The following is a 27,965-nucleotide window of genomic DNA, read 5'->3' as shown; positions in this document are numbered from 1 at the left end:
GCATCCGCCCTGTCTCCTCCCTCGCAGGGCGAAGAAGGGACGCCAGCACGGCCCTTTCAGGAAGAGGACCGGGGGAAGAAGCAGAAGAGAGCCGCGGATGCCCTCGGAGCGCTCCCCTTCTTCTTTCGCTCCCTCCCCGGGCTCTGGGTGGGAGTTACTCCGGATGGAGGCGCCCGTGTGAACAGGTAAGCGGAGCGGGCAGGGGAGGGAGGGAAGGAAGGGGGCGGCCAGCCGCAGGAGAGCTCTGAGTCCTGCACAGCCAGAGAGTGGAAGGGAGCCCGGCTCCCACGGCTGGGCGCTCCGCGACGAGGTGTCTCACGGTTACTGTCCCGCTAACAAGAGGGCAGGGGCCCCAGCTGGGATCCCACTCCCCGGGCGGCTCAGACCCGGCGCTCTGCGGTGCCTCACTCGGGGGTGCCCGGCGCTGCGCTCAGCGACCCAGCCGGAGAGGGAAGGAGTAGGGGTCGGGGGCGATTTGCTGGGCAGCTGTCTCGCAGCGGTAGCCGGCAGTGTCACCCCCCTGCTGCTGGGCCGGGGGGAGGGCAGGCTGGGTTCAGCCCAGGGCGCTGCTCTCCGGGGCATCCCCCCAGCAGGCTGAAGGCGGGAGCCCTGTCTGCCTGCTGGTTGGTGCCTTGGAACTGGGCCTGGCCCAGGGCACTGCCCCCCAAGAGATGTGGGACAGTCAGCAGGGACTGCAGCCAGGGCTTTGGGCAGGGACTGCCTGGTGGAGGTAAACAGCCTCCTGCCAGAGTTTGGACCCCTCTGTCCTAAAGCCCCTATGGACCCTTTGGGCAAAGCTCCAAACAGAGCTGCCACTGGGCTCCAAAGTCTCACTGAAAACTCTCCTCTATCAAACTAGACGGCCCTGATCCCCTCCCATGCCCCCGACTCAGCAAGGAAACCAGAAACACCCCTGGCACTAGAGATCTTGGGTAGAATTATCACAGGGTGCCAAATCTGGTCCTCCAGCCAGGTTTGGGTAATGCCCACAAAGTGAGGGCCTCATCCCTCCTGACTAAGTCATGGATGGGGCACTCTTCCAACCATTGACCCAACATTAAAGGCTGTGGAGAGAAGGCTGGATCCTTATGTGCTGACCGCCCAGCCTCCCCAGGGATAACTGAAGGCAAAAGCAATGGAACTAGCCATCTCAACTCTGGGTTTCGCCTTACACCAAATCTTTTCCTGCCTTGTCTCTCCTGGCCCACTAGCACAGAAAACAAGGGACTCAAACCTTCACCACCAATGCTGCTCTCCCGGACCCCTGTGTTCCCACAAGTGGCAGCACTGTTCCACCATCTTAGCTGCCATAAACTGGTCATCAAAGGGCCACAGCTGAGCAGCTTCAAAAAAAGACCTCCAGGTGTGTACATAGAGTTAACCCCATTTTACAGATGGGGAAACTGAGGCACAGAGCGGTCAACCGGTGGGATCATAAGGTCAGCAAAGTGGCAGAGCTGGCTCTGGAACCCAGATCTCTTCATGTTCAGTCATGAGCACTAACTACTAGGGCCTGCTGTCTCCTACCTAAGAAAATCAAGTAATGATCGGCTTGATCCTGCTCCAGTTAATGCCAGTCAACTCTCGTTGACTTTAATGGGATCAGAATCAGGCCCTACAGAAAGAAAGAACTTTGTCAAATAAGAATGGGCCAGAGTGGACAATATTCTAACCACAGGGGTAAAATGATGAAGCATTTTACATCATGTTACAGCATATCCTGTCTAGCTGGCCATACAGGCTGGAGTAACATGAGAAGCTTTGTCCCTATGTATTTGTATTTGCACATCTGTTACTAACAAGGGCATTGTTTGTAGCAGTCACTTATTTGCCTCTCAGAGATACAGTACCTAGCACATGGAGGTATTTGTAAATTTCATTCTGAACCTATGTTGTTATGGATATGAGACCACAAAATTAGAAACAAAAAGTTTGCACAAGCTTTTTAGTTATCCTTAGAGCATGTGTTACGTAACAATGCAAAAGAGTGTCTGAGAATGCAACATTCCCCCCAGGGGAAGAGGGGCTGGATTTCAGTGGCTACAGTTCCAGCCGTTTTGGCTACAAAGAAAACAAGCTGTGGTCTACTGAGCCCCACGCCTTTGGGACTCTTGGCATTTGACCCTTCAATTGGCTGTCAGCTCACCTTCCAGTCTAGCTAAGAGTTCAGTCCGTTTCAGAAAAGGAACAGACAAGAGACTGGATGGCATGGGGAATTAGCAATGGGGAGAAAGGTTCAAATTCAGTAAGGATGAGGAATCCCTCAGTGACTGAGAACTGGTCTCCTCTGATGGCTGTTCAATAGCTTATGTGGAAGGGATTTGCTGGGTCTCAGTTCAAGCCCCAGTGGAGAGGTATCCAAAATACATTTTTAAAAATCACTAATATTGGTAACCTCGACTGGCCCAAGATTGACTCGGCCACGGAGACCAACTAGCCTCAGTAGTGGTCCCAACATTGAACCGTAACGGATAGGCAATGTGAAGGAACTGCTGCCTCTGGTGTAGATGCAGAAAGGCATCGTCAGTGTCCAGGACTGTTAATCCAGCATCTTCCAGAAGCACTAAATTCACACACTAAGAAACACCTTTAACAAAGCATGAGACACACTGCTAAAACCAGATTCTGCTCTTACACAAGGCTAGTAATATTACAGGGGATAGCTGCCCTTTGTGCTTCAGAGGGGCTTAAGATGAACCCCAGCTGTGGTCAGGAGAGATTACTGCCATCTGCTGTAGCATTCCACAGGTGACCAGGTGAATTACAAAGGGTTTCTTGCACTTTTCTCTAACGAGACACAGAATACTGGACTAGATAGATTTCTAGTACAGCAATTCATGTGGTCCTAATGTGCTGCTGTGATCACTTAATTACCATAGGGAGAGTTAATACAAGGCTTTGTACAGCTGCGTTTCTTTTGTTGTTCCACTTGGCAGAGCCAGGTAAATTGGCACCAGAATGAGCTTGCTTCCATTTACCTTTGTTCAGGCAAAAAGCAGCTGGCATGACACTGAGATTACTGGCATTCCTTGCATTAGTCGGTCTGTTACAAGCAGGATGTCTCGGCATTTATTTCAGGGAGAGGCACATGGGCAGACAAACCAGTGAATCAGATTGCTGAGGAGGGAAACTTGGCCTGTAATGATGTACAGTAGGTGGAGAAGGTGGTTGAAAGCTACAGCAGGTGTGCATTGTAATGAGTGATTAATTAGTAGGCCGTGAATGAGCATAAATAGGAAATCTGGTGGAACTGGGGGTAGCAGGGATCATTAGCTGGACAAAACAGTCTGAGCTGTGCAATCGGGAACAAAGACAAGTTGAACTGCAATGTTCTGGGTTGCTGTCTTTGTTTGGGTCTGTGACTCCGGGGGACAGTCTTTAGGCCATGAGCCAGTTAATACAGAGTGATTAGACCATGAGCCAGTTAATACAGAGTGATCTGATCACACCAGAGGGAAAGCCCATGAACTAGTCAGTAGCATTATCTGTGCCCGGCCACAGTGTACAAAGAATTAAACTGTACCAATCATCCCCATGTTCGCTTGTATGTTATGTCTCCACACCAAAGCCTTCATCTGCTTGTCTCTCTTTTAGACTGTCTGGGCTCCAGGGCAAGGACTATCTGTTTGTGAACACACTGCCCAGCACAACAGGGCCTCAGATTCAAGCAGGGCTTTTAGTTGCTACTGTAATATAAATGTTTAATAATAGAGAGTGAACTTGCCCATCCAGTATATACACACACATTAGTCATATTAATTTATAGAATGGCTATTCTGGTACCAGCCTGGTGTTTAATACAGACTCAGTTATCTAAAGTAAGGGGGGGGGGAGACTTGAAATGCTGAGCTAGAGTAGATTATTCCATGAATTGATTTAAAAACAAAAAAAAATTTTAACATAAAACTGTCCCTGAGGAGTAGCATTAAAGGGTGGAGCTGCTGACTTTAGACACGGTAGCAATCACAAGGTTATTTTACAGAAATACAAATAAATCCTCAACCAACAGCTAAACCAGATCACTATTTATTACAAGAAGGCAGTATGGCCTAGGGGCTAGAACCTCCAGCTGGGAGTCAGGAGACCTACATTACATTCCTGGTTTTGCCAAGGTCTCCCTGTGGGACCCTGGGTAAAGTCACACACATTCCCTCTCTTTGTTTCAGTTTCCCCATCTGTGACGTGGGGATAGCGATACTGACCAGCCTTTGAACAGTGCTTTGAGATCCACAGGTGAAAAGCCCTGTATCAGTGTTCAGCATTGCACTGTGCCCTGAAGGTCACAGCACATGGAGCCTGGCAGGCAGCCAAAGAGTACACTTTCTGCAGGGGAGGAGTGGCTCTCCGCTGAACATTTCATACTGCAGGACCCAGAGAGATCAACCCTGGGAACCACCACCAAGAGTCTCCCACAGCCAAGACAGGGTGGAGTGAGAGGCGTCTCCGAGATTACCAAATCCCAAGCTGTTAAAGACTTTAACGATCATGATTTGCAGCTTGAATTGTAGCTAGGAACAGGCAGGAGCTGCACAGAGGTGCCCAGCGCTGCTTGTCCTACTCAGCAGTGCTATATATAATTTTTATTACTGTTGGTATTTGCATGAGCTTCCTTCCCTCCTTAGCATGAGGATTTTATGACCTTAGCTATCCTCAGCAAGGGGACTCCATGCGCTGAAAGCAGGTGAAAGGGAAAACAAGCTCTGGGAGGGAGCTGGGTAAGACCAATTCATACCTCAAAGGGGGCGTGTTCAGGACTGTACCTGGACAGGTTCAGCCTCTTGTGAAATAAAAGGGGAAGGAGGCTGGTTTCCCAGGCACTTTGGTGCCAGGATCCTGTGGTGAAAGACGGGAAGGTGTTCTGAGCAGCGTAATGCAAGGCTTAGCAGGCATAGGTTCTCCTGGCCAGAGAGAGCAGGTGTCTGTGCTGTGACCTTCCTTGCATTGCTCCAAGTGCTACCATATGATAGCGGAGCTGATTTTTCAAACAGGTTGGCTTGGAAGGAGGTAGAAGTGGAAATGTCCAGAGGAGGAGCTGCGCATGGAATCTCCAACACTCAGGACCGGGGATGGGCCTGGATGGTCTTGTTGGCCACTGTGCTGCTTCAGGGGCTAACGCTGAGCTTCTCCTCTTGCGCTGGGGTCTTCTTCACAGACCTGCAGCGTGAGTTCCAAGCCACCAACAGTGAGACGTCATGGTTCCCGTCCATCATGACAGCAGTGCTGCACGCAGGTGGTGAGTACGATGCCAAGTAGCTGCCTTCAGCTTCCTCTCCTGGCTAAGCCAGTGCACAGGGTTCATTACTAATGGGCCTTTACAATGTCCCCAGAGAGTATGTACCCTGTATACAATGTACCCTGCATGTGCAATGGGACAACTTTGCCCTCCATGTTTAAAAGGATGCTGAGATGCTTTTGCTAGACCCATATAGTCTAGATCCTCAAATACAAAATGATGGTGTTAAAAGCAACTCTTTGGGCTGTGACGCAAAACCCAGGCAGCAGCCAGTTAGATCAGTGAAAGAGTTTAATGGAGCTGGGCTGACTCAGAGCTTCATAGAACCAAAGAAGTTAGAGCTGGAGAAGACCATGGTCAGACTCAGTTCATACTGGTCAGGGGACCTTTATCTCTGAACTATGAAAGAGATATAAGCTACAGAGAATGGGCCAGTTTCATCCCTGCTCAGAAGGGAGGTATAAGGGGTGTTTGGTATCTTTTCTAAGTGAAGGCTGCTTTAGTTTCTGCCGTGTGCTTCCTAGGAGCCACACCAACAGAGGCTGGAGCAGGGTGCGCTTACTGGACATGATTTCCCAACCAGTGTTGCCCACTTTGGAGGTTCCCCTGCTGTTCGGGGGGGGGGGGGGAGGAGGCTCCTAGTGGAGGGGAAGTTGTGAACATCTTGTGCCACCACAGGCTGGCGGACTTTCCACTGCTGGGGGCCCAGCAGCCTGGGATGGGTCAGTGGAAGCCGGCATAAACCTGGGATGACTTGAGCCATATAATGACAATGTGAGCTCTGGCTGATACTTGGCACAGCAGAGCCAATGCTCTGTTTCCTCTAGCTCACTGGTTTGGCTCCTTAGCCCCTAAATGCTCTTTGGGTTCAGCCTTTGGCTGTGCTGGAGCTGCTGCCTCAGTAGAGCTCCAGGGCTTGAAACCTCTGGGGACTCTGAGCTCTGTCCCTGGAGCAGGGGTGCAGATTCCACCATGGCTCTGGCTGTGCCTGTAACCAAATGCCTGAGCATTGTTGCTGGGAGTCTTTTTGGAAACAGAGAAGTGATGCTGTGCAACGGTCACCAGGCAGGCAGCTGTGCCACATATAGCCCCAGTCACAACCCTCGCTACTTACTTGTATAACTCCAGGCCTGAAAGCTGATCTTCTTCTCAGGAACGCGATTTGTATTAAAATGCTCACTCCCAGGCTGTGCAAGGAGTACAGCCACCCGCACTTGATCCAGGGTCAGGGGGCCAGGGACGGGGAGGAGCCGTGGGAAAAAGAAAGCTACAAGATTAACAACAGTTAGCAGCACTTAACATGATCAAAGGGCTATGTGGTTAGTAATTAATTAATCCTCACAGCCCACCGGGGAGGTGAGTATTAGGAGCCCCATTTTACTGATGGAGGAACTGAGATAGCAAAAGTTGAGTGATTTGCCCAACATCATGTAGCGAGTCAGTAACAAAGCTGGGATTAGAAGTCACGTGGGGTTTACAGAGTGCAGGGCTAGGAGTTCTTTATTCAAGTGTAAGCTGAGGGCTAGGCTTGTTGGAGCTACATCTTATGGGGCCATAACAGTCCTCCCACCCTTTAACTCCCTCCCGAAGACTCACTTCTCCCATGACATGGACAAGAAGGGACTCAACCAAGTGATTCTGTCTATATGTACATACTTACCCTAGAACCCCTTCCCAACTGTGCTGCTCACATGCCCTCACATCTTATTGCCGTGACCTCTGCCCATCTTCCTTCATCCCCTGCCTATTGTTCAACTGCGTCTTCCTTCACCCCCGGCCTGTTGTTCTGTTGCCCTTGTTACATCATATCTAGATACAACGGTAAGCTCCTTGGGGCACGGACTTTGTCCTTTTATCTGTGCTGCGAGGTACTGAGCTGACCTGTGGCCACTATAAAATAAGAAATAGTACTATACCATACAGGATATAGAATATACACATATATGCCTATATCTGTGTGTATCTATAATAATATAATAGTGATAGATATACACACAGAGAAATATTACTCAGGTAAAGCTGATCTATATAGGCCATGCAAAAAACCCACACACACACCCCTCAAAGGATTCTGGTGGAATCATGGTAACTAGGTAACTACAAGACCAAAGCTTGAGTGTTTACGATCTCATTAGCACTCTGAGGACATGTGCTAGCTTTATTCCTCTGTTTTACCTAGCTGAAGAATATCATGAGATAGCAAACTGAAATCATATGCAGAACAGCCGTCCATTTAGTAACATGAGGAAAAGAAAACCAAGGAAGCTTGAGATGTTTAAGAATCAAAAATAAATCCTTGGTCTTACTTTTGGAGTCTATCAGTGCAACGTATCTCTCTAAGGGCCTGAGGAAACTGACCTGTAAGAGGAGGCTAAAAGAACAGGCAATGGGTTAAATTAATTCTTGGTGTGATCCTAATGGAGTTGCACCCATAAAACATCTGGCCCATTCTGGCAGATCTTGGCTACAGAAATGACTCGGAGGATTAAATAACTCAAAGAGAAATTAAAATGGTTTAAGCTGAGACATGGTCATGGATTAATAATTACATAAAAGGGAGAAATGGTGCAAGGGAAAATGTAGGCTTGATGTCAGGAAAGATTTCCCAACAGTAAGATCACAATGACTAATCAATTCCAGAGGGAAGCAGTGGCAGCCCCAGCAACTGAACTCGATAAACAAATCCCTCAGGGATATTCTGCAGGGATCAATCTGTCACTGGTAGGTGTGGGAGGGGAGTAACTCCGGTCAGTTATTAATAGGTTTTTCCATCTCTTACTTTTGGATTCTGCTATTAATAAGTACACATACTTTTTCAAGAACGGAAAGTGAGTGGTCTGATTATTTGGATTGCTCTTAGAAAGGCTTAAATCCTGGTGAGAGAATGCTACGCCTGCAAAACACAAGGAGTTAGGAAGACTGGCCTAGTGGTTAAGGTGCAACCGTAGGGCTCAGAAAACCTGGATTCAATCCCTGGCTCTGCCACTGACTCCTTGTGTGACCTTGAGACAATCACGTGGGTTTTCTGTGCCTCGGTTCCTCACCTGTAAAACAGGGATAATAGCACTCCCTACCTTACCAGAGTGTTGGGAGCTGCAGAGATATCTCAGCAAGGGGGCCATATAAGTACTATAAACAGAAGAGGGGTAGGATGCCTCCAGTAGCACAATCCTGAAGAGCAGTGCCTTACACCTCCTGTACAGACCATGCTCCCTGAGCTAGCAGCAGCCTCTCACAGCCAGCACTGCAACTCCCCTGCCTGTGTAACCAGAGATCAGAATAGTACAGCTGTGCAAGGAAAACCCACTCCACCACCACCCCGGCCTCTGCACACCCAGGGGGTGACAACTAAAATGTGGCCCATCATGTTTGATTTCAAGACTCTTATGACCGGCGGGGGTGGGGGGGGGGGGATCCAGCTGGCTCCAGAACTCCCCCTGGAACAGAGTGTGTTTCGCTCAGCTCTCTATGTATCTCTCCATCTGTCTCTCCTGTGATTGTTCTGTAAACAGACTATCTGAGCTGGGATTAGGGGAAAGGAGAAGAGCATGCTGCCAAGGGTTCAACATCTGAACTGTTTTCCTGGTTACACACGCATACCACCACACCCCATTCTGGTTAGAGGTAACACTTTAAAAAAATAAAATAAAATAACACTGAGTCATGCTGATGCCAAGGCCACATCAGAAGCAATCGGTTGCTGTTTGATTTGTTCCGAATGGGGTGAACGATACATGGCTGACAACCAGGTGAGCCATTCCAAGGAGTTTTGTACCTCAGAAGAAACAGCTGGACGCAAAAATGTAAGGCACAGGTGCAGAAGAAGCCTCATGGGAAACTATTTCATTTTAAAAGATATTGCTATTAAAGCCCTGTGGAGAATTAGATCAGTTCACACTGCTCCACCTAGATTGCACTGGTATCTGTAGCAGAGTGATACGTGCAGAGAGGCCTAAATATTCCAAAGTGACTAGAGATTTTGGGTGCCCAACATGAGACACGTGATTTCCAGAGGCCAGGTACTTAGCGCTTTCTGAAAGTCAGGCCCCTTCAAAGTGTCTCACCCAAAATCACTAGTCACTTCTAAAAATTTAGGCCATAGCATTTCAAACGTCCTTTAGTGTCAGTTCTAATTATAACAATCTTAGTACAGGAAATGCCTATTCAATTACCATACGCAGAAGCTGGGTTCTTGGAAAGTGGCATGAAGCATGTTGGATTGTTAGCAGCAAATCTCAAAATTTTTCCTTATTAAAATTAATCCCCTTTGGGTACAATATGGCCCAGTACTAAAATGATCATCCTTTGGAATAGCAATAAGTAATCAAAGGTTTCAGAGTAGCAGCCGTGTTAGTCTGTATCCGCAAAAAGAAGAACAGGAGGACTTGTGGCACCTTAGAGACTAACAAATTTATTAGAGCATAAGCTTTCGTGGACTACAGCCCATCCGAAGAAGTGGGCTGTAGTCCACGAAAGCTTATGCTCTAATAAATTTGTTAGTCTCTAAGGTGCCACAAGTCCTCCTGTTCTTCTTTTAATAAGTAATCAAGTATTCATATATCAAAAACAACCACCCTACTAGAATTAGCAGATTCCAACTAGGGTCAGTGGTTTTCAACCTTTTTTCATTTGCGAACCCCTAAAAAATTTCAAATGGAGGTAATCTTAGACAGTCTGCAGATGCCGAAGGGTCTGCGGCCCACAGGTTGAAAACCACTAACTTAGGTAACTGATACTTTGTCCCTGCTGGAATCAGAGATGTGCTAACTAGAGCCACGTTTAAACATATTTGTTGTTAGCATGCAAGCATGGTTTTCCCACCCATTGGGATGTAGGGATTATTGATTTGACACTCGTGTTATAATCATGTTATAAAACCATGGTAAAAATGATCTCTGGGGACAGTCTAAAATTTACCATGTTGGAAGGCAGCAGGGACTGCATTATAATACAATTTGATCTTGTTTGTGTAGGTGTGATCAGACTGTGTTATGGAATTATCTGTTCTTTACAGGGCAGAAACATGGTTATACGTTTCAGGCATGTTTATCCAGAGAATGCCAACCTATCTTACAACATGGTCCCCTGACATCTTGCTGTACGGATGTGACTTTAGGTCTATCCTGGTTCTCAAAAGAGAATTGCTCTCATCAATAGTCAATTGGTGTTAGAATGCTGCTAGCAGCAACTGCATTTGAACAAGGTTGTAGTTAGCATGGATGGGGCCTTAAGGGTCAAATATATCACAAGACACATTTACAATGTAAATCCACGTTGTGATGTAGATGGGTCTTAACTGCACTTACCTCTGTTACACATACCCAGCTGAAACAAGCCGGGTTGTAACTGAGGTGAGTTCAGGGGCTGACCACAGTGGGTGGAATTTTCAGCTCCCACTGGAATCTCTATCATTGACTTCAATTGGAGCAGAGTACAGCCTAATTTAAAAGCCCAACCCAAACCTGAGTAGACTACAGCCAATCTTGAACCCAACCCAAGCCTGAGAGTGTGGAGTTGTTTTGTACCCGACCTCCTGAAATAGAATAAGCCCAAATATACCCACTTCAAACTAAGGGCTGTCTACATCAATAAAGTTTGCCGCAAGCTGGGCTGTAAATCTACCCCGCACTGACCTGCCACGGTCTAACTATCCATTTGCATCTTTGAAACGGGACTAGATCAAAGCCTGTTAAACTGTTCATATGCGCTTCAGCAGGGTGCATATGCACATGGACGGTTAGACCCTGGAAAGCTAGGGCAGGGTAATTTCTTGCCCCAACTCACCCCATACTAATTGTTCATGTAAACAAGCCCTCAGTGATAAGTAGCTACCTAACCTGAACCAAGACCTAATATATGCTCTGCATATTACATCCGACTGACCCCAACACTTGTAATTGGGTCTGGGTCAGGTTGCGCAGCAGAAGTAGGCCAATGCCGAGTGCTTTTGAAAAAATCAACCCCTCATAACAGAGATGAGGGGTAAGACAAGGCAAACGAGGGGCCTGAGGCATCAGGAATTGGCAGGAAAAGCAACCCTCTGGCACAGTTGTTCCAAAAAGAAAATAAAGACAGGACCGTAGAGCTCACCAAGGGTTTCTCCTGACACAAATGGATGCCTTCTCCTCTCGCATCTGGAAACAGCTGAGCATTCCATCTGTGCACATAGTATCTCCTGATATCAGTGGGAAAGAGCACAGGGCCCACTGGCTTTAAAAGGTTTTCTTAGACCAGTCACAGCACTAATGTCAATCTCTAGCCTGATGTGCACCAAGTAGGATGTTCCCAACAGGATCTGGATGGAAATACCATTGCTCTTATTTTCCTGACTACAAACAACTGTTTCATGGGAGTTCAGGACTCCAGTGCAAAGTCACATACACAGGCATTAAGTTGGTCAAAAGTCCAGCCTCATGCTAATTAAATTTACTCTCCGAAGGCTAACTCCAGGGCACTTCATAGGACATTGTGTAACCAGTAAATTACGAGCCAGTTGTGGTTACTCTGCATGCCAGTCAGTATTTCTCCAGTTCAGCCTGGGGACAGCTACAGTACAAAGTTACTGGCTTTTGCCTTCCTTACACTGGTGTGAAGCAGGGGTAACGCAACTGTGTTCAATGGAGTCAAAGTGGTGTGAACTCAACGTGCGAAGAGAATCAGGCTCAGATTGTGTGTGTGTGTGTGTGGCTTTTGTTGTGCTTTTCCACCCTTGTTGCAATGATTAAGCCCTGCTCTACCCCTACAATGTAGGCCAACATCGCTATGCTGGTCAGCGGCGTGAAAAATCTACACCCTGAACACCGGAGCTATGCCAGCGTAACCCCCTGGTGTAGACATAGAGAGGTTGATGGAAGCAGTCTTCCCTCAACTTAGCTAACAATGTTTGGGGAAGCAGGGTTCCTACAGCGATGGAAAAACCCTTCCTGTCACTGTAGGCTGCATCTACACTGCAGGATTACAGCAGCATAGCTATGGAGCCGGAGCTATGTTGGTATCATCCCCATAGTGTAGACATACCCTGAGGTTCTAAGGCTGGTCCTGCTAGTGAAGGCAGGGGGCTGGACTCAATGACCTTTCGGGGTCCCTTCCAGTTCTATGAGATAGGTATATCTCCATATATTATTATTTATTATAAATATGTGGGCAGAGTTGGCATCGAGGTTTGTTGCATGGATTGGTTCCTGAGTTAGAGTTACTATGGTGCGGTGTGTGGTTGCTGGTGAGAATATGCTTAAGGTTGGTGGGTTGTCTGTGGGCGAGGACTGGCTTGCCTCCCAAGGCCTGTGAAAGCGAGGGATCGTTGTCCAGGATGGGTTGTGGATCACTGATGATGCGTTGGAGAGGTTTTAGCTGAGGACTGTAGGTGATGGCCAGTGGAGTTCTGTTGGTTTCTTTCTTGGGCTTGTCTTGCAGCAGGAGGCTTCTGGGTACATGTCTGACTCTGTTGATTTGTTTCCTTATTTCCTTGTGCGGGTATCGTAGTTTTGAGAATGCTTGGTGAAGATCTTGTAGGTGTTGATCTCTGTCTGAGGGGTTGGAGCAAATGCAGTTGTACCTCAGCGCTATAGACAATGGATCATGTGGTGTGTCCAGGATGGAAGCTGGAGGTAGGCATGGCGGTCGGTGGGTTTTTGGTGTAGAGTGGTGTTAACGTGACCGTCACTTATTTGTACCGTGGTGTCTAGGAAGTGGACCTCCCGTGTAGATTGGTCCAGGCTGAGGTTGATGATGGGGTGGAAGCTGTTGAAATCGTGGTGGAATTCTTTCAGAGTCTCCTTCCCATGGGTCCAGATGATGAAAATGTCATCAATGTAGCATAGGTAGAGAAGGGGTGTGAGTGGACAAGAGCTGAGGAAGCGCTGTTCCAGGTCAGCCATAAAAATGTTGGCATATTGTGGGGCCATGTGGGTGCCTATAGCGGTGCCACTGGTCTGGAGGTATACATTATAACCAAATTTGAAATAATTGTGCATGAGGATAAAGTCACAGAGCTCAGCAACCGATTGTGCTGTGGCATCATCAGGGATACTGTTCCTGACAGCTTGTATTCCATCTGTGTGTGGGATGTTTGTGTAGAGAGCCTCCACATCCACGGTGGCTAGGATGGTGTTTTCTGGAAGATCACCAATGCATTGTAGTTTTCTCAGGAAATCAGTGGTGTCACGGAGATAGCTGGGAGTGCTGGTGGCCTAGGGTCTGAGTAGAGAGTCCACATATCCAGACAGTCCTTCAGTGAGAGTGCCAATTCCAGAGATGATGGGGCATCCAGGATTTCCAGGTTTGTGGATCTTGGGTAGTAGATAGAATAACCCCAGTCGGGGCTCTAAGGGTATGTTGATTTGTTCCTGTGTTAGTGTGTATTGTGTATTGTGACCTTCCATCAATGCCACTTCAGTAGCCACAACGGTCTTCAATGGATGACCAGATAGAGGAAGGTGGAAACAGTACAGAGACTGCAGCTTGTATAGGATGCTATGGGCTGCCTCTTCAGCAGGAGCACACCACCATTATACCTTTGCATTTTCCGAGTCTCCTAATCCGATTCTGGTCCCAATAAGGGTATGTCTACACTACGAAATTAGGTCGATTTTATAGAAGTCGATTTTTAGAAACCGATTTTATACAGTCGATTGCGTATGTCCGCACTAAGCGCATTAAGTCAGTGGAGTGCGTCCTCACTACCGTGGCTAGCATCGACTTTCAGAGCAGTGCACTGTGAGTAGCTATCCCACAGTTCCCGCAGTCTCTGCTGCCCATTGGAATTCTGGGTTAAGTCCCCAGTGCTTGATGGGGCAAAAACATTGTCATGGGTGGCTTTGGGTACATGTTGTCAGGCCCCCCTCCCACCCTCCCTCCGTGAAAGCAATGGCAGACAATCGTTTTGCGCCTTTTTTCCTGGGTTACCCGTGCAGACGCCATACCATGGCAAGCATGGATCCCGCTCAGCTCACCGTCACCGTACGTCTCCTGGGTGCTGCTGGCAGACGTGATACTGCATTGCTACACAGCAGCAGCTCCTTGCCTTTGCGGCAGACGGTGCAGTAGGACTGATAGCCGTTGTACGTCTCCTGGATGCTCCTGGCAGACCTCGGTGAGGTCGATCGGAGTGCCTGGACAGACATGGCTATCCTCCTCTTAGAGAACTGAATGGGAGCCAGAGACTCCAGGTCATTCTCTTCTTTAAATTTCGTCTCATGGAGATTCAGTCCTGCCTGGAATATCATGCAAGCTGGAGGCTTCTGCCTCAGGCTGCTCTCCCAGCCGGCAGCACTGCGCAGTCGCAACTACCCTAGCCTACCCTTGCTCCCATGGCTCATGAAGCCTGGACAGTAGTAAGGAGCAGTTCAACTATAGGCTGAGCAAGTGCAGAATGGTGGTAGAATGTGCCTTTGGAAGTTTAAAAGCTCGCTGGCGCTGTTTGCTGACTAGGTCAGACCTCAGCGCAACCAACATTCCCATTGTTATTGCTGCTTGGTGTGTGCTCCATAATATCTGTGAGAGTAAGGGGGAGACGTTTATGGCGGGATGGGAGGTTGAGGCAAATCGCCTGGCGTCCAATTTTGAGCAGCCAGAAACCAGGGCGATTAGAAGAGCACAGCAAGGCATGCTGCACATCAGAGAGGCTTTAAAAACCAGTTTCATGACTGGCCAGACTTCGGTGTGACAGTTGTGTGTGTTTCTCCTTGATGCAAACCTGCCCCCTTTGTTGATTTTAATTCCCTGTAAGCCAACCATCCTCCCCCCTTCGAAACAAAGTAACTGTTGTTTTGAAACCATACATTCTTTCTTTATTAATTAAAAAAAGGAGATAACTGACAAGGTAGCCCGGGTGGGGTGAGGGAGGAAGGAAGGACAAGGCCACATTGCTTATTGTAGCCACACTAAAAATCAAATTGTTTGAATGACAGCCTTCTGTTGCTTGGGCCATCCTCTGGAGTGGAGTGGCTGGATGCACGGAGCCTCTCCCCCCAACCTCCGTGTTCTTGGGCGTCTGGGTGAGGAGGCTATGGAACATGGGAAGGAGGGGAGGCGGTTATACAGTGGATGCAGCGGGGGTCTGTGCTCTTGTTGGCTTTCCTGCAGCTCCAACAGATGCTTCATCATGTCCGTTTGCTCCTCCAACAGACGCTTCATCATGTCCGTTTGCTCCCCCATTAGCCTCAGCATCGCGTCCTGCCTCCGCTCTTCGCGATCACTTAATTCTTTCCTGGCCTCTGCCACTGAATGCCTCCATGCATTAAGCTGTGCCCTATCAGTGCGGGAGGACTGCATGAGCTCGGAAAACACGTCATCACTAGTGCGTTTTTTTCGCCTTCTAATCTGCGATAACCTCAGGGACGGAGATGATAGGGGGATTGTAGAAACATTCTACGCTCTACGATTCTGGGGGGACTGCATGGTCACCTATACTGCTGAGTTCCTCACACTGACCAAACAGGAAATGAAATTCAAAAGTTCCCGGGGTTTTTCCTGTGTACCTGCCTAGTGGCTAGTGCATCGGAATTCAAAGTGCTGTCCAGAGCGGTCACAATGGAGCACTCTGGGATAGCTCCCGGAGGCCAATACCATCGATTTGCGTCCGCACTACTCCAAATTCGACCCAGCAAGGTCGATTTTAGCGCTACTCCCCTCTAGCTTTCATAGTTGCAGAAAAAAGCTTGAAAACATGAAGAAAACGCATTCTAAAGGCTCAGAATCCAAAAGGCAAAGAAAAAAATGAACATGCTTTTTTTTGTTTTTAATCTCATGATTTTTAACCCAATCTCATGGTTTTAGGGGGCTGGACTCATTAATTCTGCATGTTTGGGGTTGACTATCCTACCCACCATCCTTTAGGCTCTCCACTCAGAAATAAAATTCTGCTCTCAGTTTGCTGAACCTGCAGATTACCTTTTCTAATGCAGCTACGACCAGGTGAAGTTTCTCAAGCAGATCAAAATATAGGCAGCTGCAGCCTTCGTTTTAATCACATTCAGCTGTTTGGTTGACAATTGTGGATTTTGTTTCAAATAGCATATTGCCTTAGGCCACAAACATGAGCCAAGCTATTTTCCCCACTCTGATCAGTTGCTGATGCTGAAGCTTGTGACCATTTTAGATTCGCTTATGTAACGCTGTATTAAAACAAAAAACCTGAAAATCCTTGGGCCTCCTCTTAGGAACAAAAGGGAAACTCTAGCTTCACTTCCTCTTTCACTAGAACACAGGCCCTTTGAACGGAGGAGCTAGGGTGACCAGATGTCCCGATTTTATAGGGACAGTCCGAATTTTTGGGTCTTTTTCTTATATAGGCTCCTATTACTGCTGACCCCCTCCTGATTTTTCACATTTGCTGTCTGGTCACCCTAGGAGGAGCATGTTCCTCTCTGGCAACTTGCCGGCATGTCACCACTATTCTTACCCTGCCCTAAAGAGAAGTGACCCAAATTTGCAATACCAAGGGCTAGATTGGCAATTTACCAGGAGTCTATGGGGTGCTCCAAAACTGCATAAGTTTACATGTACTTAACTGACCACACATCCATACTTGCTTGTGCACAGAAGTTGCTCAAGACAATTGGTCGCCCTGGGCAAAACCTCAGTGTTCTGCCTCCCTCCCACCCCCGGCGCCTACTCTCTTAGGAGTTCATGGCAGATGCCCCAGCACCTCCCCTGCTGTTGTCACCCCCTCCCCTGAACTTCATGCAGCCGGGTCGGAGGCTGATGGGCCAGATCCTGGCCTGGGGCTGCAGAGGTTGCTGGGGCTGCAGAGGTTGCTGGGCCCCGGTGACAGACCCCGTGGGATGGGAACAGTCTGACACCAGGACACCGGGGGAGGGCAGCTCCCAGCCTGTAGAGCCCTGGATAATGAGCAGCCCAGATCCCCCCTGCCCACTCAGCGGCTGTGACCTTTCCATGCTAGGGGTGGGGAGCTATTGGGAAGTGGGTGGGAGTGCTGCACAGGCAGCCTGGCTGGGGGGGGCTGCTTCCCATTCCCCAGAGCCCCAGCTGATAGCTGCCCCTCCCTGGGCAGCCTCATCCCCTACCACCCTTACAACAGACTAGTCTGCCTATAGCTAGAGTGGCCTCTGCTTGTGCCTTATATTTTCCTTGCTAGATGAACAGAAATCACTTGTTAGCAGAACTCACCAGCAATGTAAACAATAAAACCCAGTCCTCCCACTGGAGATGTATAGCAGACACGGGCTCTGGCCTCTTTGAAGCATTAGGCTCTGTGACTACATCTCTCACTGTATCACTGCACCACTCAGTTTCTCCCTCCCCAAAGGGGAGCTAATGACATTTCCCCCTCACTCCCCATTTTCAAGTGTGTTGGGCTTGCCGGACGTAAGGAGCTGCATCAGCAACATAGCATTAGTACTCTCCGAGGCAGGGCAATTGCAGGGCAGATGCAGAACTCCACGGGCCACGGCTTAAATGCCTGTGACCCTAACAGGTTTGACTTTAATGCAGACAAAAATGTGTCCCTCCTTTTGTTACTACATGATCGTCTGCAAGGGCACTTCCTATCTCCCTCCCATCCTTGACTTGTTTCGGGACTTTTCTTTAGCGGCAAATCTCAGCCCTGGTTGAACGTTGCCCAGTTCTAGACTTCTGAAACATCGGATACTCTGTTACTTCGCTATCAACTGCTGAGAGCTCGGAATGCCGTTCCATCTCTTTGGCTCAGTGCCTCCAGGTTAGCCCTGCAGTTGTTTTCAGCTCCTTTCCCGGGAAGCAGAGCACTGAGCTGGCCCTTAGGGAGAGCTCTGGGACTGCCGGGGTTTTAGAGTCACTTACTGAAATGTTTTCAAGCAGGACCCAAAGGGATAGGAGCTGGAAGCTGCTCAGGTTCCAGTGGGACCCATCAGCCAAGCACTAACAGGGAGCTGTCAGCAGGCACTGGCTCCATAACTGATGCTGAAGAAAGTGGAGCTGGAGAGAGAGGAAGGAACAGTATAAAGAGGGGTTTGCTGGAGGCTCAGAGTCATTAGATTCAGCAAGAGAAACTTCTAAACAGCTGCTGTGATCTTTTAATTAGAATTTGAACCTACACTGCAGAGTTTGAACCCAGCTCTAAACTCTCACTGGCTTTATGTACAAGCGTTTTAAGGCCTGCAGCATCCGGGCACTTCACATACATTAACAAATTAACCCCCACAGCATTCCTCTAAGAGAGGAAATTTGCACTATCCCCTTTTACATGTGGGGAAACGGAGGCCTCAAGCAATGAAATGACTTGCCAGGGTTACACAAGAATTCTGTGTCGGAGCTGGGCTGGAACCCAAATCTTCCATGTCCCAGGCTGATGTCTGACAAGCTGGTTTGGGTGTCTCAGAATTTACTGCCAAGTACAATACTCTGCTGGACTTCCTGAGGTTTGAATTGGCTCTCCTTGAGCTGGCACCTCCCAGCTGTGACTGACAGGGACTCCAGGACAAAGTCAGCCTGGGCAAAGTGGGAAGTCTCTGGGAACTGAGCCCACTTGCACAAGAATTCATCTGTTTCTAGTTGGGTGGATTTTCTCCATATTTCACTCCTCTTGTTTCTTTCTCTTGGGTGCTTCATTCCACCATTTTCTCTCCCTCTTTATACTGCAGTAGCACCTGGAGTATCTGTGCATCCTACTTGTCCCCTTCCCTTCTTCCTCCATCCCTTCTTCTTCTCCTCATCCCCCCCTCACCCTCACATGTCCCTCCCTCCTGCAGTATAGGAGCCCTCCCCAGCCCTTGCTCTGCTCTTATAGGGGATCAGCGGGCTGCGAGGAGCCAACTGGAAGCTCTTTGGACTTGGGGCAAACCTAGCACTGGGAGTGGGAAGCGGGCTAGGAGTATCACTGTGGCCGGCTCCAGCCCCTGTGCACCCATGGAGCTTCTGCGGGAGCCCCGGCACTGAACTGGAGGCTCAGAGATGTTTGTAAGATTTAATTGCAAAACATTTAAAAAGCCACAATGTCATGATTACATCTCTGTCCCATCTCCCTTCCTAGAGGCCTGTAAATGGAGCTAAAGCTCTTCCCAGGATCTATTCCCAGTGGGCACAGAAATCCAGGACATGTTCTTCTCCTCTTCCAGAACGTGCCCAGAATCTACACCATGTGCACACAGAATTCCATTTGAAGAACTTCCCCCTGCCCCCATTGAACCCAGAATCTACCCCACAGAATCATGGAAATCTTTTTTTTGTTCTTACCCTAACAGCCAGTGGATGATCAGATCAAGGGAGTCTTTTCCCTTACTAACGTAAGAGAAGCAGGAGATCAGGGGGCTGGGGGTGGGGCAGGAGGCGCGGTATCAGGAGAGTTGGGTTTTATTCCTGTGTGACCAGGGACAATCACAGGGGAATTCCAAACTAAATCATATTGTGCACTCAGAACAAGTGGAGCTTTGTTCCTCCAGCCACTAGGGTAAAACCCAAGACAGAACAACTTGTCCATCCTTGATTCCTTCCTGATGCTTGTTTGGTTGCTTTATAGGGCCCCTCTGCAGCATCTTGGTGGAGCGATTTGGCTGCAGGTTCACTGTGATGCTCGGTGGCCTACTCAGTGGAGTGGGCATGGTTGCCAGCTCCTTTTCCAAGTCCATCAGCCAGCTCTACATAACAGCCGGCTTCATTACTGGTGAGTACCAAGTTCGGGCATGAAAAAGAAATCACTATGGTTGGTATTTGGATGTAGCTAGTGTCCAGGGAGGAATAAGTGCATAGGTTCCTTCCCCCGTCTGACAAACAGGAAAGATCAGAAGAATCGCAGCGCAGTAGGATTAATGTCCTGAATAGCCAGTATCCTTCTCCACTCCCCTTTATTCCACCCATTGTTCAGCTGGGTTCCCTGGGAATTGCTTCTCCTGTGAGCCACACAGGACTAGGGGTCACAAATGGGGACAATCAGTAAAAAAATGACTACCACTTTTAGAAGCTGGCTGGTGATTTATTTTTGAGGAGCGGGGAGGGAGCATATATCGCATACAGCGCAACAAATTTTTCAGACCCTAATTTCACTGGAACTGGAATGGGGTGTGTTGGGGGAAAATGTTATCCAGATGGATTGTGTGTGTCCACATTTCACTCCTCCCAATTTACAGAGGGATGGAGACACCTTTTTTCTAAGAACAAACATAATAATGTGGCGGGGTTTCGTACAGAAGTAATAAAAATGGGAATTTGCCAGAAGCTGGAAATGAGCAACAGGGGACGGATCACTTGCTGATTACCTGTTCTGTTCATTCCCTCTGAAGCATCTGGCATTGGCCACTGTCGGAAGGCAGGATACTGGGCTAGAGTCCAAAGAAGAGCAACTAAAATTATGAAAGGTCTAGAAAACATGACCTAAGAGGGAAGATTGGAAAAATTGGGTTTGTTTAGTTTGGAAAACAAAAGACAGAGGGGACATAACAGTTTTCAAGTACAAGTATGTAAAAGGTTGTTACAAGGAGGAGGAAGAAAAATAGTTTTTCTTAATCTCTGAGGATAGGACAAAAAGCAATGGTCTTAAATTGCAGCAAGGGAGGTTTAGGTTGGATATTAGGAAGCGGTTAAGCACTGGAATAAATTACCTTTAGAGATTGTGGTATCTCCATCATTGGAGATTTTTAAGAGCAGGTTAGACAAACACCTGTCAGAAATGGTCTAGATAATTAGTCCTGCCACGAGTGCAGGGGACTGGACTAGATGACCCCTCAAGGTCTCCTCCAGTTCTATGATTCTAGATGGATCTTTGGTCTGACCCAGTATGGCCATTCTTATGTTCACTTCTCCCCTTCTCAATAGCTCTTATGGAGGTGGTGTTGGACTCTTGCTCTCTTGTAACATAAAACAATGAATTTCTGCAGCCAGCTCACCTTGGGATTTGATCCTATGGGATCTCACAAGCAAAGCAAGGTTAGAATTGGTCAATGCTTGGATGGGAGACCTACAAACAACTCCCTAGTACAGTTGAGGATTCAGTAAGCATCACTCTTCTCTCTGAACCCCTAGTGAACCAATACCTCAAAATGGTGTTGTGACGGCACAGAGCTGCTGCTGCATGAGATGTAAAATGGAAGTCTTGGCCACTTCTGGTCATTAACAATCCCATAGCAATTGTAGCAAGAATAGGGTATCTTGGACACCTCTCCGTTTAGATATGTACGCTCAGCCGAAGGCTGCCTGCAGCTTCATCTAGGTACAGCATTCAACTTCACCTCCCATCCTGAACTATCAAGTAGCATTTCTGTGTGCTGCTGTAGAGCTGACATCCTGCACTGCAGAAGGAGAAGTACTTCAGTGGTGGAAGAAGGGGTGCTTGGGTCATTGGGATCTTTCCAGCCAAAAAGCACTGTATAGAAATAAGATGTTGCTTTTTTCTTTCTTTCTTAAGGTCTAGGATCCTGTTTTGGCTTCCAGGCAGGAGTGACTGTGCTGGGCTACTACTTTGTACGCCGACGGGCTTTGGCCAATGCCCTAGCATCCACCGGTGCCTCCATCGGCCTCACGCTGTGGCCATTGATCTCTCAGTACCTGTTGGATGAGATGGGCTGGAGAAACTCTTTCCTTATCTTTGGCGGGGTGCTGTTGAACGCTTGTGTCTGTGGGGCCGTGATGAGGCCAGTCCAGCTTGGGCCTCCCAGGTCACCGCTGCAGCCCAGCCCTGGACAGGAGCCAGGCAACTTAGCTGAAGATGCACAGATGTCCAACGGAGCCACCCCTCATCAGGTGGAGCCCCCGCAGCAGGCCAGGTTTGCTGCTTGCAAGCGGACGCTGCAGAAGTACCTGGCTTTTGATATCTTCTGCAAAAACAAAGGTTACCAGATTTACACCATTGGAGTGGCCTGGATGGTGATGGGCTTTGTGCTGCCCCTCATCTACCTGGTGCCTTATGCCGTCTGGAACGGGGTGGAGGAGCGCAAGGCCGCTCTCCTGATCTCCGTCATCGGCTTCATTAACATCTTCATGCGCCCCATGGCTGGGCTGCTCTCAGGACTCAATATCTTCACCAGGAAGCGGATTTACCTCTTTAGCCTGGCCGTACTGCTCAACGGGCTCAGCAATCTCATCTGCGTCATCTCAGCCGACTTCAGCGTGCTCATCCTCTACTGCCTCATCTACAGCATATCCATGAGTGGCATTGGGGCACTGATCTTCCAGGTGCTGATGGATGTGGTGGAGATGGACAGATTCTCAAGTGCCTTAGGCCTCTTCACCATCCTGGAGAGCGTCACCATCCTCCTCGGACCCCCACTCGCAGGTGAGAGTGCAAAAACGTTATTGGAGACCCGTTGACAGCAAAGTGGGGAAAGGACAGGGGGTATTAGGCCTCTGATGACAGACACTGGGGAATGTAACAGGGAGGGAATGAGGAGCTATCAAACCCCAATGGGCAATGGGATAGGGAGCACCATTAACAGGAGAGTCAGAAGGGAGTTATCAGCCCGTATTCACAGGTGGCTTAAGAGCTGAGAAGATGATCTGTAAGCACCTATATTGGGAACGAAAGATTAATAATAAAGGGCTCTTCAATCTAGGAGTCAAAGGTGTAACAAGATCCAATGTCTGGAAATTGAAGCTAGACAAATCAGACTGGAAAATACAGTATAAATTAACCATGGGAACCATTTACTCAGTCTCCCTCTTGATAGTCATTGGAGTTATTTTTTGTGTTATACTGCAATAGTCTATGCAGAAAGGACAGAGACACCTAGTGGTGTTGAGCCCCTCCAGTAAAGTGGGAGTTCACCTAGGTGTCTTATCAGTATCTCTGCCCCTTCTGTGTAACGTACTGTGGTACAACCCAGCAAATAACTCAGATGGCTGACTATCCAGAGGAAAACTCGGTACTGACTATGAATCCCAGGCTTAGGGTCTGACTCCCGACTCAGTAGGAACTGGGTGTGCTATGGAGAGGACGTGGCTATACCCCAGGGAGTGAATTTTGTGTTGTTCTGCAGCAGCCCATGCTGGCAGTGCCGGCTCCAGGCACCAGCGAAGGAAACAGGTGCTTGGGGCGGCCAATGAAAAGGGACAGCTCGTCCGGGTCTTCAGCAGCGGGTCCCTCAGTCCCTCCCAGAGTGAAGGACCCGCCACTAAATCGCCATAGAAGAATTAAGCGGCTCAACTGAGCTGCCGCCAAAGTGCTGCCGATTGCAGCTTTATCTTCCCCCTGCCCCGCTTCGCAGCTTGGGGCGGCAAAAAACCTGGAGCCAGCCCTGCATGCTGGATGCACAGAAGTAGCAATAACTGATTCTGAGGACACGGATATTCTCCAATGGTGCCATAGATATAAAGCTGCGTACAGAGTCATCAATTCAGCATGACAGCAACCAGAACGTGCTGCTGCTTCAAGGCTGAATTTAATCTCCTGAACAGGTTGCCCCACGTGGAAGGGCCTGAAAGGGGCCCAGCCAGTGGTTAGATCAGAGTAGGATGGTGTAGGATTGAAGAGACTTTGGGTGGGATATGCCAGCCACAGAAAAATCAAGAGTTGACAGCCAGTCCATTAATGCTGCACTGGTATGAGCCTCATGCCATTCTGCCCCGTGCCTTATAACCCTCCTAACGCTGGTGAAATGCCAGCCTGCCTCTGCTTAGGCTTATCAGGATGCCTTTCTCTCCCTGACCTCACTTCCCTCTTCCCTTTACATATCTGGCACATGTCCATGCTATTTTATACTGCCTTGTACTGTATCATTCCCCACTGTACAAGTGGAGCTCCACCTGTAAGTGACAGGAACACAGCGTTCAGCAGGGCAGGCCTGCAAACTCTGGGGCCATTCTAATAAGGGGATGATAATATCTCTTGTATGTCTCTATCTCCCAGGAGTGTTCGGAGACTTATGGCATCCATGTTTGTTATTTGCTTGGAGATCTTCTGAGGGGAGGTGCTGCAGCAGGGCACAGCCTTATTACTGTTAATAAAACAGTGGGAATATATTTACTTTTGCTCTTTATACCTATACACTTGGCATTTGTGCTGACACTTTATACCAGTACAAGGAGAAATCCTTACGAAGGGTGTCATTAATTAAGATGTTAGCATTTAATGCATGCAAGTAATGAACATTACTGCAGAATTCTCCCCACCACACACGCACGAGCGTATAGGAACATCTTACATACCAGCTGAATACTGCCTGATCTAAGTCTTTCTTTCCATGCCTAGCTTCTGGGAGGGTTATTTATTGTGTGCAAATAAATATCAACATTTTAATAGTTAGTATTGCTAACAACCCTTCAAGAAGACTTTATATTTTTACAGCACTTTAAGAGAATTGGTTAGCTAATATCTGTTGCTCTGCAAAGTTCCCCCATCCTGACCGAGCAATTTTAAAGTGTTTTCAGCATAGAGGCCAAACCAACTTAATTTGTACAGACCGCTATCTTACTTGCTTTGTCCTCTGCTCTCAAGAGTTCACAGGGCAACACATTCCACTATTCGGTGACTATCAGCAGCAAGGGTTATGGGACCCGTTGCAGAAACAAAACAAAAATGTATTGCGTGAAATGGAAACTGGGTTGCCCCCCACCTCTTCTTTAATGACGTGGCCTCTTGTGGAGCAAACATTCATGGCAACAGCAGAAAGCAGAGCCAAGCTGTGTGTACTAATAGCCCTAAGACCACACAAAGAACTTAATCCATGTGTGGACAATGAGCATTGGCCTGGTTCAGAAAGGAAACAGACCAAGCCCTTTTGGGGGTATTTCAGAGAAATATTTGCTATAAGTGCTATTTCAGGGGTGGGGGACAGGGACATACAACCTGCACTAGCCACATCCTTACTTAGTTAATTTCTTCATTCTTCCTCCCCCACAAAGCGGATGTCTACACTGCACCTGGGAGCATGCCTCCCAGCCCGGCAGACTCGCACAGATCGGCTCAAGCTAGCGCACTAAAAAATAGCAGCATGGCCATTGCAGCACTGGTAGAGGCTTGGACTAAGCCCCTGAGCTTGGACCCACCTGGCCCTGAGTCTGACGTCAGGTCGCTAGCCAGAGCCTCCACCAATCCCGTGCTGCTAAATTAAGATAACTGCATGAATCTGTCTAGCCAGGCTTGCTCCCAGCTGCAGTGTAGACCAATGCCCACAGGCTGTGATTATATCAGCTTCCAGCATCCATGTAGTCTGGCATTCTGCTCGGAAGAGGTATCACCACTTTGTCCTGCCATGCTGGGTAGCACTCCTTAAACAGCTGCTTTGTTCCACTTCACAGGCAGCTGCATTTCAGTGGTGGGTGAACTGAGTGCTGTGTCTGCAGCAGTTTGGAACTGCGTGGGTCCCTGGGGACTATATCAATGTAAAATACTATTCTTTGGTGTGCAGCTTTGCTCTGGCTGAGCCCTGATTCTCTTTCAGGTCTTCTGGTGGATATAACTGGCCACTTCAGTTACGTCTTCTACGCCTCCAGCTTCATCATGGTGTCAGCTGCGCTCTTCATGGGTCTCAGCTTCTGTGCTTTAGACAGAAAGAACAAACTGAAAGAGGCTCTGAAGCCAACCTCCAATAGCCCCTCCAGCTACCAATACACCGAAGTGCCAACTAACCCAGAGCTTGAAAAACAAGCCCCTCCTGCCGTCATGTACATCACAAGCATCTGAACGAAGAGGAACTCTTAGAATTCTGTGGCCCACACAACCGCAACATGTAGCGTAACTGGAGGCAGATGGGGGGGGAAATGCCTGCTTTCCACAATAACCCATCTGCCTCCTGCAGTGAGCATCTACTCAGCAGCGCTGCCTCAGATACCAGATGGGAAATCCAGATCAGAGGCAGAGCCCAAAGCCTTGCAACAGCCAGAAAGCCAAAGAACAAGGAGCACTTCTTATACCTGGTGCAAGCCCATAAGGCAAGGATAGTAGTTCTGTGATTTAACGTGTGTGACTTTAAGCTAATAGAATTAAATTGACAGTGACTTTTTTTTTTAATATAAAAAGGCTGTACATTTTTTATATATTTCAATTTTAAAGACTGGAAAGATTTATTAGGTTATGCACTACAATGATTCCTGACACAGCGACAGTCAGTCAGTCCTGGAAGAGTTAAAATACCACTGAATCGCCTTGTCTGGACATGCCAACCTAGCAAAGACTAACTTTGCAGTGAAGTCATCTGGTTGCCTCCCATGCGGGGCAGGGAAAACCCCTTTCCTGGGGGATGTGTTGCTGCTTTCTTCCGTCTCCGGATATTGCATGGAATATTACACAGGTTGTAGAACCCAGGCTAGTGCCTATCAGTTGTGTGTAGGCCAAATGAATTTTTTACATGCTAGTAACCAAATCATTCCTGCATTTCAAGGGCATTTTCAGGAAAATAAAGGTTCAAATCCAAAGCCCCAATCAAACTGGACAGACTCAAAGTGCCTACATTTTATAGCCTGTGCCATGATGTCTTAAGCTCTCTCCTCTCCACCTTTACCAAGGTGTACTGCAAGAAAGAATCTGACAGTTCACAGCCAGTGTAAATGCACTAAGAAACAGAGAGAATGAGTGGCAAATACAGGGATGGACATTTTTTTGTTTCAGCACTAGTCCAGGACCAGTACTTTGAAAAATGTACCGGGCCTGAAAGCAATTGCACTAGTCCAGATATTGGACTAAGTTCAGAGTCAGGGTAAGCTAGACTCTATTACACTCAGAGGGCCAGATCCTCATCTTATGTAAATGGGGGTAGCTCCTCATTCAGACTCTCAGACTTAATGACACCCATTTTCCAGTATAAAAGGGAGTCTACGCTGGTGTCATTTACATGCCAGAGTCAGAAGAAATTGGGGCGGGGTGTGTGTGGGGGAAATTTAGTTTTACTTATACACTACTGTTAGTGGTCTTTCTTGCTACATTCCTGTTTTGTGGCCTTAGCATGTGAGTTATACCAGCTTGAACTCCCTTTGGTCCCTTAGTGAACCAAATTCAGAGATGAGGGGTAAGCTAAATGTGGGTGTAAGTTACATGTTGGTAAATGGGTTGTCCCCATATAAATGGAAAAGAGTCTAAAGGACATCTAAGATGGTGTAACACGGAAGAAGCTATAATTGTACCAGCTTAGACTCTTCTCTGGATGTGGCCCAAGATACCAGCTATCATAATGCACATAAAATACATTTTTGCTTTTATTCTGCTTCAGTTCTGAAATGACTAACAGCAGATCTCTCACAGAACGTTGGAGGTGGAGATTAATGTTTTAAACCCTTTGAAAGATGGAAATTTAAGATACTTTCAGAAAGTAGAAGCGTTGGCTTCTAGCTTTAGTGGTTGCCAAGATAACAGATACTGAAGTCACGTTACAATTCTAATGAAAAAAACAGCTGCTAGTTAGAATGATATGATTATGAGGTCCCAACCTGACAAGCCTAGAAACAAATGCATTAAACCACTAGAAAGCTGAGCCTCCAGACTATAAATGCATTCATATCTAACCATTATGGTTTGCGAGGATCCCACCATCTAGCAGTGCCTCTTTTGACAACGGTCCAACACACTTTGCCTTCCTTTGTCAAATATATCCTTAAATAAGATTACAGTTGGGAGATGTTTATATGCAGCTATGTGCTTTTAAAGAAATGTCTTATCTCTAGTCATATGTATTTAGTAACTTGTGTAAAGCCTATGTGGCCAGCAACCACAAAGCAAACAGCTGGGACTGTTGTCACTCAGTTTGGCTATACATAAGCACTCTTTGATCCTTAAGGAAATGTACAGTTTTTCTCCTCCATCAGAACAAACCAATAAGAAGGGTGAGAGTCTCAGACCTGTTCTAACTTTTGTGAATAAAGGAGCTAGGCAGCA

General features: G+C 47.9%; 1 protein-coding gene across 4 annotated transcripts; it reads left to right on the top strand.

Annotated features, from left to right (window-relative positions):
- SLC16A5 (solute carrier family 16 member 5) lies at nucleotides 1-27,965 on the top strand. Of its 4 annotated transcripts, XM_042841101.2 has the most exons (6): nucleotides 11-185; nucleotides 1,212-1,363; nucleotides 4,989-5,233; nucleotides 19,689-19,832; nucleotides 21,570-22,436; nucleotides 25,540-27,965. In XM_042841101.2, the coding sequence occupies exons 3-6, from the start codon at nucleotides 5,017-5,019 to the stop codon at nucleotides 25,779-25,781; spliced, it is 1,470 nt and encodes a 489-aa protein (XP_042697035.2). In that variant the 5' UTR covers nucleotides 11-185; nucleotides 1,212-1,363; nucleotides 4,989-5,016; the 3' UTR covers nucleotides 25,782-27,965. The 4 variants fall into 4 exon arrangements, with proteins under 4 accessions (XP_008162145.2, XP_042697035.2, XP_065418838.1 ...); XM_008163923.4 differs by lacking the exon at nucleotides 1,212-1,363 and having other exon boundaries at nucleotides 1-185; XM_065562766.1 differs by lacking the exons at nucleotides 11-185; nucleotides 1,212-1,363 and adding an exon at nucleotides 1,463-4,681.

The sequence above is a fragment of the Chrysemys picta genome, chromosome 12 (genome assembly GCF_011386835.1).
Source record: "Chrysemys picta bellii isolate R12L10 chromosome 12, ASM1138683v2, whole genome shotgun sequence".
In the NCBI taxonomy this organism is placed as follows: domain Eukaryota; kingdom Metazoa; phylum Chordata; order Testudines; family Emydidae; genus Chrysemys; species Chrysemys picta.
This window is presented reverse-complemented; position numbering and strand designations above follow the sequence as displayed.

Excerpts from the sequence above, each read along its gene's own strand:
- SLC16A5 (XM_065562766.1), top strand. The coding sequence starts at position 4,635 with ATGACCTTAGCTATCCTCAGCAAGGGGACTCCATGCGCTGAAAGCAG. Across the intron at positions 5,234-19,688 it reads AGCAGTGCTGCACGCAGGTG|GGCCCCTCTGCAGCATCTTG; the intron begins GTGAGTACGATG and ends GTTGCTTTATAG. Across the intron at positions 22,437-25,539 it reads CCTCGGACCCCCACTCGCAG|GTCTTCTGGTGGATATAACT; the intron begins GTGAGAGTGCAA and ends ATTCTCTTTCAG.